This window comes from Corvus moneduloides, chromosome 6 (genome assembly GCF_009650955.1).
Source record: "Corvus moneduloides isolate bCorMon1 chromosome 6, bCorMon1.pri, whole genome shotgun sequence".
NCBI lineage: Eukaryota > Metazoa > Chordata > Aves > Passeriformes > Corvidae > Corvus > Corvus moneduloides.
Genome location: NC_045481.1, coordinates 44,834,668 through 44,848,301, shown reverse-complemented (window position 1 = coordinate 44,848,301; position 13,634 = coordinate 44,834,668). Strand labels below are relative to the sequence as shown.

The 13,634-nt window shown below is 40.1% G+C and overlaps 1 protein-coding gene across 2 annotated transcripts in view; it reads left to right on the top strand.

Annotated features, from left to right (window-relative positions):
* The window catches only part of LRP5 (LDL receptor related protein 5), a 135,652-nt gene that overhangs the window by 52,366 nt on the left and 69,652 nt on the right, over positions 1-13,634 (top strand). For both annotated transcript variants that reach the window (XM_032113562.1, XM_032113563.1), the window contains one exon: positions 685-816. In XM_032113562.1, the coding sequence (XP_031969453.1) occupies positions 685-816 (132 nt within the window). The remainder of the gene's footprint in view (positions 1-684; positions 817-13,634) is intronic.

Genomic DNA, 13,634 nt, shown 5'->3' with positions numbered 1-13,634 from the left:
GCTCCAGGAATGTCCCAGCCTTGGGTCATAGTATTTCTGAGTCAGTCACAAAGAAAATACAGCACATAGGGAAAGAGCATATGCTGAAAATAGCTCAGATGCCATTGACTTCATTAAGATCAGGCTTGGATTCCTTCCTCACCATTTTTTTTTTGCTCTGTGAGTGTCAGTGGAAGTAATATGTCAAATTAGCCAGACATTTTGTGCTTTCATATGAAAGTAGTTCAGGTGATGATTCAAACTATAGTTTTGCAGAAATCTTGCAAAAGTTGCAAGTATTTTTTATAAGTGGCAATATTTATCCATAATTACTTATTAATACGGTTTTATGTCTTGCTGCCATTTTTTTCCCATCTAAAGGAGAAAGGAGTGTTCAGTTGTCCTATGTCCATCCCTGTCCTGTACATGCAACACTTCTGTAATGGAGGAATTGTACAAATTGTTATGTTTTCTTTTCTTTCATAGAACTGGTTGTCCCATCAGTTGCGTACATCTCAATTTAGGTGCCCCTGGAGTTAGATACTGGGGAGGGGGGGGAATCAAGCATTTTATATTGTGATTCCTCTGTCTTTTAGCACTAAAGCTTATGCCAGTCATTTGGGAACTATAATTTCTTCCTCATGGAGAAAACAGGGCTTTAGGGCTTCTAGAAAAATTAGAATAAATCTCTTTTGTTTCTTGAAGTTCACACTCCATGTGAAGAAAACAATGGTGGTTGCTCCCATCTGTGCCTGCTGTCTCCAAGGGACCCCTTCTACAGCTGTGCCTGTCCCACTGGTGTGCAGCTGGAAGACGATGGCAGGACGTGCAAAGCAGGTAGGAACTTGGCTTTTCTCTACAGTCACAGTGTTGGTGTCATTTGGGTTCACTGCTTCAGAGCTGATCCTTGAAGGAGTGAGTGGAGAGGAGCTGCCTGATACTCTGAAATGTCATTTTGCATCCAAACCTCCCATCAAGCTACCAAAGAGGGTGATTTTTATGAACTAAAGTAATCCATTGTAGTAGAAATCGGAGAATTTTGTCTGTATTTAGTGTTGCCAGTTCCCTGTAGAAATGAAGTAGTATGTGGAACCCATTGCTGAAGGATTTTATTAAAAGTAACTCAATGTAGGACATCTTTCCGTTTGGACAGTGGCCAAACTTCTTCTCCCTCCCATTCATTGTGCAGAAGAGGTCAAGGATAAAGTAGTGGTGGCTGAGTTGTTGAGATAACTGAGAAAATACTGTTCTAGGTGAGTTGTCCGTGTCCCTGAGCAGTAGGAGAGGGTTGTGTATCACCAATAAAAAGCTGTTGAGGGAATAACAGCTAGAGTATATGCTGTAATTAGAAAGTGTAACTAGATGCATGTTTTGTATCCACAGGTTGAATGAGCCTTGTGGTGTCCTTTGAAAGCTCGGTTTTTCCATTGACTGGGAAGTCTCTTTTAAAGACGCATCTTACAAAAGCAGGCAGCTAACACTGTGGTAGAGCACTAGGAAGCAAGGATTTGGAGAGTGTTCTGCTGACTCTGCTGCCTATCTCCAGTGCATTTTCAAGGCTAGTCAAATAGTATAATCATTTTCTGATGTGGCTTGGTTCCTCTGGGTACTAGAGCAAGCATAAGGGATGCCTTTCATTTATGAACTAGAAGCACAATTTAAACACTGAATCTCCAGGGTTTAAGGGCCGGCTTTATTAGCTCATCCTGCTGTAATTGAAAGGCTTATAAGGTAGTTTTGCAGCTGCTGAGAGACTTTTCCCTTTCCTCCTTCCAGCTTTGGAAAGCTTCCCTTTCACAGCTTTAAAAAAAAACCTCTCTGAATGCTCGGGACAACCTTTTTAGACGTTCATATTGACCTCATGTTTCTGCCAGTGGGAATGAAGGTCAGCCTGCTTTTGGCATTTTGGCAGATAGCACAAGCAGGAGCAACTGCTTATACTGTGCTTTCACCTTTCCATTGTCAGGCCAGACAATCTGCCAAGGGTTTTCTGTCAAAGGAGGGCAGAAAAGTGGGATGAGAACAGGAAATCTGTTTTTGCATAAGAATGTGGCTTTTTGGTTCAGTTTTATGGATTATTTCTTTCCCAAGCTCCAGATCTTTTGTTGCCCTGTCTGCCTTATGCCAACATCCATGTGCTTCTCTTTCCCATCTTACTATTAACTCCTTGGTTGCAAGGAACTGACTTTTTGTTCTCCACACGAGCCCTTTGTAGTGATGTTGTAGCGGGATCCAAGGGTGTTGACCACCTCTTCATTTTGTTCCCTGTTGGCTTGGGCAGAGGTGCAAAAGTACAGAGTGACTTGGGCATATGAGCTTCTTTGCCTTCAGGCTGTTAAATGAATTACACAAAAGCTGCTGCGGGTTTATCTGCAGAAGTAAAAAGCATTCTGTTCTCAAAATCCCTGTCCACATGGGGAGTTTACTGGTGCAAATATAACTGTATAATGTTACTGTATATATCTGTTGGAAAGAATTCTTGAGCAGAAAAGCCGTGGGGCTCTTAGGTGATTTCAGCTCTCTTGAATATTGAAGAATACATACATTGGTAATGTTCGGGTGAGAGCACTCCATAGCTCTTTACAAGTGGTAAAGGGCCTAGGTAATTAACAAAAAATATGAATTCAAGGACAGGCTGTGCCAGTATTTGCCTTGCTGAGTTACATCTGTCTGTAATGAAACTCTGGAATTTTATACTTCGACTAAACTAACTGTTGATATGCTGGAACCCTAAGTATTGTGCCTGTTTAAAAACAATAGCTCGTTTTCCTGTGGTTTTAGCTTTTGGTGTTGATTCATTCTTGCTTTCTCTCTGATTCTAAAGACTTGCCCTGAATAAAAAAAAAATTAGCTTTACAGTAAATATCCATCACTAATAATGGATATCAGATAGATGGATAGCAACTGGCATCAAGTGTATGTTCTTCTCTGGGAATGTGTACTTGTTTTGTGAAGGTAAATGTATTGTTTTGCAGACCCATGGTGCTAAGTCTGTTTTCCTCTATTGGCTTGAAAATGTTCTGCACTTCCTTGAAGTTCCCATATCAACAAGCAAAGGGGTTATAAGTTTGGAAAGTAAGTCAGCTGCTCCTGACCATGTACTCTTAACGAAGTGAACATTCAAGCTCTGGTCTTTGAAATTACTTAGGAGGTTGCACTGGACCACTGGTGTCTTGTTGCATGTGTCAAATACATTATTTTAGAGAGATATCTGAACCTAATCTTGCTGGCACAGAAGGTAATGAAGTCACAGTTTGTAAAGCCCATCAGAGTCTGATGATTCTAATTGTGCCTGTGGAGAGTGGCCTACTCAGTAGTAACTGGTAACACCTTGTATGTAACTTTGAAGAATAACTGACTAGTGAAATTTCATGTCTCTAAATGGATCTTCAATTCTTAGACCAGGTAGTTTTCTTGATTTGTGTTTTGTTTGGGTTTTTTTGTTTGTTTTGTTTGTTTGTTTGAAAGCCTTTCCTAAGCTAACTTGAGGAATTGCGTGAATATTTGAGAAAGGAACCAAACTTTGGTTGCAGTCACTTAGAAGGGATGTATAATTGTACCAGCAAATAGGCCAGCTGAAAGCAGAGCAAAAGGATGGAAGTTTCACAGGCTTGGGGATCTTCTTATAGTAATTTTGCTGATTTAGGACTATCCTGAAGTTTTTCTTTCTTTCATTGTTTAAGGTTCACATTTACTTTCTTCATGAACAGAATTATTTTGATTCACGAATCTTCTGTTCATGCGCAATGTCTCCTTTCAAGAAGCTGTTCCTTCTCCTTCTGTCCTGGGGTTCCTGTCCTAGGATTTAGTGAGTTCTGTTGTTGGGCCAGTAGTAGGTTGAAGTGTTTTGAGAAAGACAGATGTATTAATGGCTATGTCTCGTCTCCAATTTTTACCTTGCAGAGTAGAGTCTTCAAGTGATACCTGTCACCTCTTATGAGTAGATTCACCTTCCTCATTCTTCTTGCTTTCCACAGTGTGCAGTGAATGACATGAATTATCTGTTTCTCACTCCAGCTCTGGTGCACCTTTGGTATAATTTGTACCACTTGAAGTGAATGTTTCCAGATGAAATGGAGCCTGATCTTTGCACCCTGTTCTGCTTTCGTGGAGCAGGTTTGTTTTGCTTTGCTGGGCAAAGCTGCAGTCTCAAAATATTGGATGACTCTCCCTGCTTTTTCCTTCCTTCTGTGACTTGACCATGTGGTTCAGTTTAATCACATTCAGGCACCTCTAGATGTTTTTTGTGTCTCTTGCCAGCTAACTGTGATTAAACCCTGATCCCAGGCTCTTGTACAGCAGCTATGTGTCTACATCCTTCCAAGACTGAGCTGGTTTTTGTAAACAGCATTCAGCAACATGTTTCTCTTATGTTTCTGGAACATATATAATTTCTTTCTGCTGCATGCAGTGTTGCTGGCATACAGCTATCATTGCAGGCCTTCTAAAGGAATGTTAAAAGCCTCATCTTTTTTCTAAGTGGATATATTTCCTGTAAGCAGTCGCTCTGACTTCCTAAATTCCCTCTGCCTGTCCGTGTTGCCTTCCCAAAGGTTCTTACTGTCATTGCACATAGTTTTCTGATATCACAGTATCAAGTTAGTCAATTGTATATGAACTAAAATTAATTGGATAGCATTTTAGAACCTATTATCCAGGGCTGATGCCTGCAAAATATTTTTAATATTCAGTACCTTGCTCTCCCAGGTCTCTACTAGCTTGGCTCTATGGCTGTGCAGCTGTAATAAGTAGGATAAACTGGGACTTCAGCTAATGTTCTTTTTTATTCTATATTTTTAACTTCAGCAAGGACACAGAGCTACACAATGTCAGAACTAGTCCAGATCCATGCAGCTTCTGGAACCTGGGTACCCCTAGTTTTAAAATAAATATTTTTCAGGATTTTGTTTTGCTTCTCATTAAATGTGTAGTGCTTGCTGCAGTATATAGATAAAATATTTCAGTAAATGCTACAGAATTTTACTTTACTCATTATGCAAATTCATTGCAGCAATTTCATATGGCCTGGGTATCATTAACTCTTGATCCATTTTACATAGCTAAATTCCTCTCTAACCAAATTTAGGTCTCTATTAAGAGGAACCTTTTTTTACTTGCTTCCACATAGAAACACAAACCAAAACAAGCCAAGCCTTTCTGTGACACTGGAATCTCTTGGAGATTTAATTTTACTCTGATTTATTGTCTTTCCATTTGTGTTGGGAAAGGTCATGATTCTGTTCCCTTTCTTGTGTTTGAAAGCAATGTGAGAGACCTCTTGGTAAAAAGGCATAAGGGTGGTTGAGGTATAGATGTATTTGCATGCCATGCAAGGAGTACATGACAAATGTGACATCCAAGTTTGCCATAGTTTTGGAGAAATGCTTCTGATGTTTTAAAGCTTGCACAAAGGAGGGATGCCTGGAAGTAAGGGCAGTACCAACTAAAGTAGGTTCCTTTAATACACTAGGCATTGGCTCAGTACAGATCTAAGCCAGGGGGTGTCTGGACACTGTTCTTGGTCATAGGGTTTAGTTTTACGTGGTCCTGCAAAGAACAGTGAGTTGGCCTCAATAGTCCTTTACAATTTGAGATATTCTATGATTCTAAGTAGACTGAGCAAAACTGTCTCCGGGAAGGGCTATAAAAACATAAATGATCCTCTGCCATAGCAGAAGACAAAGAATTTGGCTGCAAAAGCAACCATATTGTAAAGGTACTTTAGCTGCTGCTTACCCTGGTATTATTACTGAACTCAGAAAAAGCAAATGCCCGTGTACTGTGGACAGATTTGTGAGCTGATGCTATCTGTGCCATGCTTGGTAATGGATTACCCCTAGAAGGGGTCTCTTCCTAAGGCTGTGCAAAAAAATATGTTGAGGATAAATATCCAAGATTGCATCGACTCCTGCTAGTGACTTGCCTTAATGCTGAGGTAGCTGGCAGGTTTGACAGTGAGACAGGTACTTGAATTCACAATTATCTTGGTGGCTTCTTTACCACAGCAAATCTACCCTTACAGAAAGGAGGGTTTACACTGCTTGAGATGTGGAAATTAAACTCTTGCTGTGCATCAGCATGAGTGTTCCTTAAAGCCAGCATGAGAACTGCTGCTGTATATTGAGCTTTAAGCATAATATGACTCAAACTAAAAAAGTTACTCATTTTTAGAACCTTTTATTTATTCAGTAGAGGGAGTTTGGTTGTTTTAAAGTGATAACAAGGAGAATTTCTTCCCTCTTCTGTTCTTCCTCCTCAAATGTAGCTCAGTTGATAGGTACTTCCCAGAAATCTGGCTCCTTATAGTTTCTTTTGTCTCAGTCTAAATGTTGTAACTAGCCAACTGCTTTTTGCAATAATATTGTCCCAGCTATGTCAGAATGTAAGTGGCCATTTGAGACGTGGCACGTTGACCTCAACTCACCAGAGGCATTTCTCCAGTTGAAGACAACTGTTCTTTGCTTGAAAATAGGAGAGTTTGGCTGTGAGTTAGTCTTGTGTGGTGACAGAAGTTGTAGGGTTTCTGCCAGGAAGGTGTGACAGCTGCAGTTTCTCAAATAAATGAGGAAATTCTGTTTTCCCAAATGAAAACCAGAAAAAAGCCCCCACGTTTTTATAACTGGAGAAGAAAGTGCTTGCTTCAGGTGTTTGAAGAGTCAGCTTCCCTTATCTATCCTTGATCCTGTTGCTGAAGCAGTTGATCAGGGTTGGCTACTATCCCCAGTGTCTTATTTCTCCTTGCCATTCTGCACATTGCAAAATAAAAAACAGTGGTTTTGGAACCTGCTGGCTAATACTGCAGGGCATATAGTGGTTTTTTTTATATGCAGGAGATAGGAGATTTTTGAAGGAAGAAATGCTAAGGCACTTTCCTCTCATCTCCTGTGTATTTCTTGGTGCACATCATACATTTTAAATGTTTTGTCTGTGGTTCCTTGGTGAGCAATCATGAGCTGATTACAGCAACTAAGCCTCCAAGCAAGACAATCAGGCAGACAAATACCTTCCTTCATTGTGAAGTACTTACCCCATACCATTTAGCCACCTGGAAAGGCTTCTTTGCTAGCATGTCTTCCTCATAAATAAAGAGGAACAGTATGGATTAATCCAGACTTTCTCATTAAGTCGATCAACCACTAATTGGAGATCAGCCTTTTTGAGAAAGAGAAGGGTCAGGGAGATATTTGTTATTTGGGATAACTGCTGTAGAATCAATTCATTCAAGTACCTGATAAAGTTTCTGCTGGCATTGTGTGAATAACTGTCTGCAGTCTTCTAGCACTTGGAAGATGCTGGAAGAGAAACCTGGTGTATCAATAGATAAACTCTGATAATATTCTAGAAGTGATTTGGAGCTGTATTGGGAAGCAGCCCTCATGTCCTAATCTGTTTGTCAGGAGATAAAAAAATAAAAGAAAACTGTGTTTTGCCTTATTTCCTAGAACTTTGACAGCTGACTGGATACCTGTCTCTCCCTGTTGACAGCTCTGTGATTGAAATGCAACTGTGGAAAACCATGGTCTTTTGGTTGCAAGATGCTTTGATTTCTTAGGTGTCTTCTGTCCTGTGCCTGGAGTTTGACTACCATAGGGAGATATTATCCAGAAGCTGGAGGACTTTTTCTTCACTCCCTCTCTCCCTATTGCACTCCCAAAGGTGCATTGTACTTCCTTTGCTTATCGAGGACTTGTTGAAACTGCAAGTTCGTAAGTAGAAACTGTCCAGTAATGGGTACCTGAGAGTCTGGGAAATCTAGCGGCTCCCTCTTCTTGTTCTACTCCATTTCACAAAAATTTCATGAGTGTTTTTTTTTCCCTTTCATTCATGTGTAGATCTTGTTTGAGTCTGTTTTCCCTTGGCTTTATTTATTTTATTTATTTCCCTTTTGCTTTATTGAATTTTATTTATTTAGTTGTGTTGATGGTTTTATTTGATTTCTATGAAAAGACTATTATTTTCTGTTCATAGCAAGTTTCACGCTTATAAATGGGAACTACTTTGTCTAGTGACAAAATTAAATAGCCTCATATGGAAATGGCCTTATTTATAATTTCATTGGATAAAAGCCATTAGAAACATGCCATAAGGAACAAACCTGGAGGGAGTGAGGAGCATTCTTGAAGGTCTGCCACATCATCTAGTTCTGTTGTCGGTGGTTTTCCTGTGCTATGGTGAATGAAACTTTCTTTTCAAGCTTTGTTGGTGCATGTTTCAAATTGATGACTACTTTCCAGGACTCTGAAACACTGTCTAGTTAGAGCTTATTTTTGTGGTTAGAGATTTTTGTTTCCTTTTTTTGGGTGGGGTTTTTGGGTTTTGGTTTTTTTTTTTTGGTGTGTGTATGTATAAAGGAAATAGCACCACTCTCCCTTTTCAGCACTGTTGAATCTCTGGATTGAATCTGGTTTTATGCTGCAAAAGAACCACACCCTGGGTCTGCACTGAAAAGGTTTACGTGTAAACTTTGTTATCTTGCATTCACTATGTGCTAGGAGCTAACACAGGCAGCATCACCACGACACAGTGATAACTACCTAAGCTGCTGTAGCTTGGCTGCCTCTTCCAGCATTGGGTGGCTGAGCTCTGTTTTACTGCGTCAATGTAGCAACAGTGAGATTGAGACTCTCCCTAGATTCACAAACCCTAATTTGCAGCTGTTGGTATCTTCTTTGTTTCATTTTCTTTTACTGTTTTGGTTTTTTCTTGATTGTGTCATCTCAGAATTGAATTTTCTGGGGCTCCATCAGACTTGGCACATAATAAATAATGCTTTAATTTCAAAGCATTATACAGTTTTCAGCCTCAGAGAGGGTTTGTGGGGTGTAAAGTATTTCTGTTTGTGTAAAGGATGACAACAGTGCAGAGAAACTTAATATGTTCAAGGTCTCTTGCTGAATAGGAAACATCTGCAATTAGAAGTCAACAGAAGTGGGATTGTAGAAAACCTACTGTATTTCTGTTCATTTTTTTATATATATAAATTATGTATCTTGTTGAGTTGTAATGAATTTTTGATTCTTGTCTCTGCGCATTTGAGGTGTTAGTACCAAAACTCTCTTTAACAGAAAGCACGTGGTAAAATGGATGTCAGTTCTAAAGTCAGTGACTCCTTACTCAGTGGAATTGTGTCTCCAGCAGAGAGTAGGTACATGTAAACTTTAAAACTGTGCTTTGCAAGGGAACACCACAATCCAAAGCCCACCCTTTTTCCAGCAGTAGGGATTTCTGACAGACTTTTTCTTGGCCCATCCTTTTTCCTATGGCTTGCAATGAACTGTTATTAAGAATTCCGTGCAAAGGGATGTTAATTTTTTTTCCTTAATAAAGAGTAGAAGCTGGGAGTATGATATCCATAAGGGAACAGTCAGATTTACCGCTTAACATTTCCAACTTTCCTCTCCTCTCCTCTCCTCTCCTCTCCTCTCCTCTCCTCTCCTCTCCTCTCCTCTCCTCTCCTCTCCTCTCCTCTCCTCTCCTCTCCTCTCCTCTCCTCTCCTCTCCTCTCCTCTCCTCTCCTCTCCTCTCCTCTCCTCTCCTCTCCTCTCCTCTCCTCTCCTCTCCTCTCCTCTCCTCTCCTCTCCTCTCCTCTCCTCTCCTCTCCTCTCCTCTCCTCTCCTCTCCTCTCCTCTCCCTTTAAAGCACACAGAACATAGACAGACCCAAGGGCAGGGTAAGACTTAGTTGTTCAAGTGCTTCGAGGTCTTTGGATGAAACCTGTGTGTAAGGGCAGCTTCTTTGCTTGGTAAAGCAGTAGCCAGATGGCTGTGCTGACCTTTGGTTCTGGTTACTGCCAGTGCAGTTGTGATTGTTTTGAGTAAATCTTCCTAAGAGTTTTCTTCTCCTCTGTCAGTAGTAACTTTGCAAAGCTGTGTGCTCACAAGTGTAATACTGGGTATGTACACACTGAACGTGTCTCACAGAAGCGCCATCCTAAACTAGAACAGGGTAACTGTGTTTTCTGTGTTGCAACAGCTTTTTCTGGAAGAAGCATTACTTTTGTCCTAGTCAGCTGCTTTGTGCTAATGATCTTATCAGCTGTGCAGTTTAACTAATATTCCATTTGTGGGATTACATTTTGGTGGCTGTGTGAATGTGTCAAAACTCTGATTTGTAGGTGTTTTTTCTGGTTCAGGGAAACTTAGAAGTCTGCTACTGTGATAATGGAAGAAACAGTAGACAATAGCTTTTCACTGTAACATGCAGACAGATATGATGTAATTTATGAGTTACGTAAGTGCTCTGGTATTTCCTTTCTTTGTCACAATTGTTAGTTTTCCTTATGCCTACTTACCTTTCAATTAAATCAAGTCCTGCCTGAATGTGGCCACTCAAAACATTCTTGCAAAGAAACCTTTCCTGTTTCTATTTTGCTGGTTGCACACTCCCACTGCACAGTCCTTGGTTTTAAATTGCATGTGCAGTGTCCAGTTGGAGAGTACATGGCCAGCCTTTCACAGCCCACCACTGTCACACAGTCAGAAGCAGCAGTGGTGTCTTCCTCTCAGACTGGAAGATAAATAAAGGCCTGAACTGGAATGCATAGTGCTGTCCGTGTTGCAACTGGCTCTAGTAAGGTAACCAAGGAGAAAGTATAAAAAAATTTCCATGTATTTCTAGGTACTGCTAAAGTTTGTTTCAACTCCTTAAATATTACTGTTTTCTGGGGGAGGTTGAGGACCACAAAGGGGGTTGTACAGAGTTTTGCTGATTTAAATCTGTCGGTTTCATTACATCATTTTTCTTTTGGTGTGAAGAGTGACTAAAGTTAAACCCTTGTGCAAGATGTTGTAGATGTTTTGAATATTGGAAAGGTTATTAAACAGCATGGCAATGTAACCAATTTTCATACACTCCATGTTTTCTCCCAGAACTGTACTCTGGCCCCCTTTTGCCATACACTGAAACTTTGCCAGGTAATTCACTGTATGGCAGCAACCAACAAGATCCCTTGCTTTTTTGATAAATCTTTTTAGTTTATCAAGAGTGCTGAGGTAGCTGTGCTCAAACAGCTTGTAAAGGAGTTGCCTGCAGTCAAAGTATTTCTAACTCACTCGCTTCAAAAAGCACTTACCATTTTGTTCTTTGGAGCAGAGCTAAAATCTTTCCTGTTTTTACAGTGTATCTGATTTTCTCCCCACAAGTATAGAGATTTCCAGAGTTGTTTGTAATGAGACTGAGTCTGTACATGCAGGTGCATGCTCATGCATATACATAAAACTGGGGGATGAGTCCTACAATAGGTCGTTGTTCTAGCCTAATTAGCAGACAGACAAATGGGAAAGGAATAGCATGGCCTTTTCTGGCAAAGAGGCAGCCACTGCAGTCCACATGTTTAGGTTGGGTGAATAAATTGGAGCATTTGTTACTGTGTTACAGATGTCTTGTTACTTGTCAAATGTGAAGTGGGCCAAAGGAAGAATAAAAAAAGCTCTTGTCAAGCTGGTGAGATGGCCTGCTTTTGCTGCTGTCAGCTCTGACCGCAGTTAATTTTGCAAATAGAATACAGTTGCCATTTCCAGCAGTGAAGCATGAATTTTTAATAACAAAAGCCCAAACCAACCAAATCAAAGCAAGCATGATATCCTAGCACAGATATTAAAATACTGATTTCTGGGTATGGCAGGAAAGCACCTTGTATAAGAGCAAAAAGGAAAAAAGGTCTCCTAACCTCTTTCTCTAGGATTTATTAATTGCAAATAGAGTATACAGTCTTCTTATTTGGTTTTTTGGTAAAGTCAGATACTGTTCTGGTGCCCCATCCTGGGAAGAGTTTGAGGCCAGGTTGGGTGGGACCCTGAGCAACCTGATCTAGTGGGTGGCATCCCTGCCTATGACAGAGGGGTCAGAATGAGATGATCTTCAAGGTCCCTTCCGACCCAAACCTTTCTGTGATTGTATGTTAACTAGAACAGCTCATCAGCTCTTGTGGTTATTAGATCTGCTGAAAATTTCTATTGAAGGTCTGCAGAAAGCTTGTGCTGAATAGAGTAGAAAAAAAATAAGCTGTTCAAAATTTAAACCAGTTGAAAAAATCATACAATTTGAATTTGGGTATTTTAAAATACTTTCAAAATGGAAACTTTAGATTGAACTAGTTCCTCCTGGATCTCTATTTATGGTTTGCATAGAAAAGTTTTCATTAACTTTTGCTGAAGTGTTTGGTTGCTGCAGTTGTGATGTTGGAATATCTTGCATTTCCCACTCACCCTCCCCCAAAAAGGCTTTTGTTCACTGTGTGGTGTTATAAATGACCATGTTGTAACAGTTAGCAATTCTGTTGGGAATCTCTTATTTATGTGGTTAGAAAAGTGACTGCAGTGAGAGAGGTTTTTGAAGATTAAGTTAATTAAATATATGCTATAGCACTTTAGCACTGGGTAAATAGCTGCCTGTAATGTGTTAGGCAGGTTCCAGGTTATCTAGGATAACGCTGGGCAAGTCACAGCACAACACTTCTGTAGCCTTGAAAACATTCCTACCAATATTAATAATCAAAATACCTCCATGATACAGATAAAACTAATGAGCCAGACAAGCATGTTTGTCCAGGTTTTTAGAGAGAACCAGTGTCAAGTTCTCATCTCTTGGTGATGTGCTCAGAGCCTGCTGCCAACTCTTTCTCTCTAGCAGAAGTTTGCTAATGGAGTCAAATACAATTATAACCAACTAATTTTAAACTGCCTTGTAATAAAAGACAGGATTTTTTGCACCTATCAAAAGTAACCCACGATAACAATCTATTACCAGCTTTCAAGCGGGGGGTGTAACATAGTGCTACATGCTGTGGCAACATTTTCTCTGATTGTGTGTTTTTTAATGTTCAAGGATGTAGGTGCATGTCTGTCAAGAGTCTTTTTGCATAATATTTCACTTAATTTTAAGCATCCCGACAGAATTGGCTATGTAGCTCATTCCCCTTGTTGTTTCTTTTGACCCACAAGCCTCAGTTAGAGGTATGTTAGAAGAAATTACCAAGAGGGATCCCATTCAACTACCGATAAAATGTCCCAATTGTCAGCTGAAGATTTTCTTTTTCTTTGCTAGATCAGCAGAGAGAAGTTTTCTTCTTCCTGTTTATTTTTAGCTTTAGTATATGTCCATGGGACAGAACTGAGGTTGGGAATAGATCTACAGTAGTGTTTGCTTGCAGAAAAACTCAGAGCAGCTAAATATGTCAGATACAAATAGTTTCCTTCAGTTTGCAAGAAGATTCTAGTAATGTAGTTCCTTCGAGGTGTCTGGGCTGTCCTGTAGCTGGTCAAAAGAATATTTTGCGTGCAAATAAATGTGCGGTCTTGTGCAGAGGTGAACGTATCACAGTGCTGGATGAGAGAAATCTAATTATTACTGCTGTGAGGAAGTGAAGGCTGTTTTGGTACTACTTGTGAATTTTAGGGGATGTTAACTGTCTTTCAGCCTGTTGTCTGGTCAGCATTTCTAGACATAATCCAGGCCTTGGACTGACTGTTCCTTCCTCTGTCTCTGAACATGTTCACAGTGAACCAAGGTGAACCTGTAATCCCTTGTGTGAAGAGGCAAAACGCATGCATTTGATTCTTATCTGTTTGTTCCCATGCAACGAGGCTTGTAATGTTGGTTGTCCTAGAAATGCATGTAATATTAGTAATTGCTGTGTTGTCATTTGCTAGGCATGT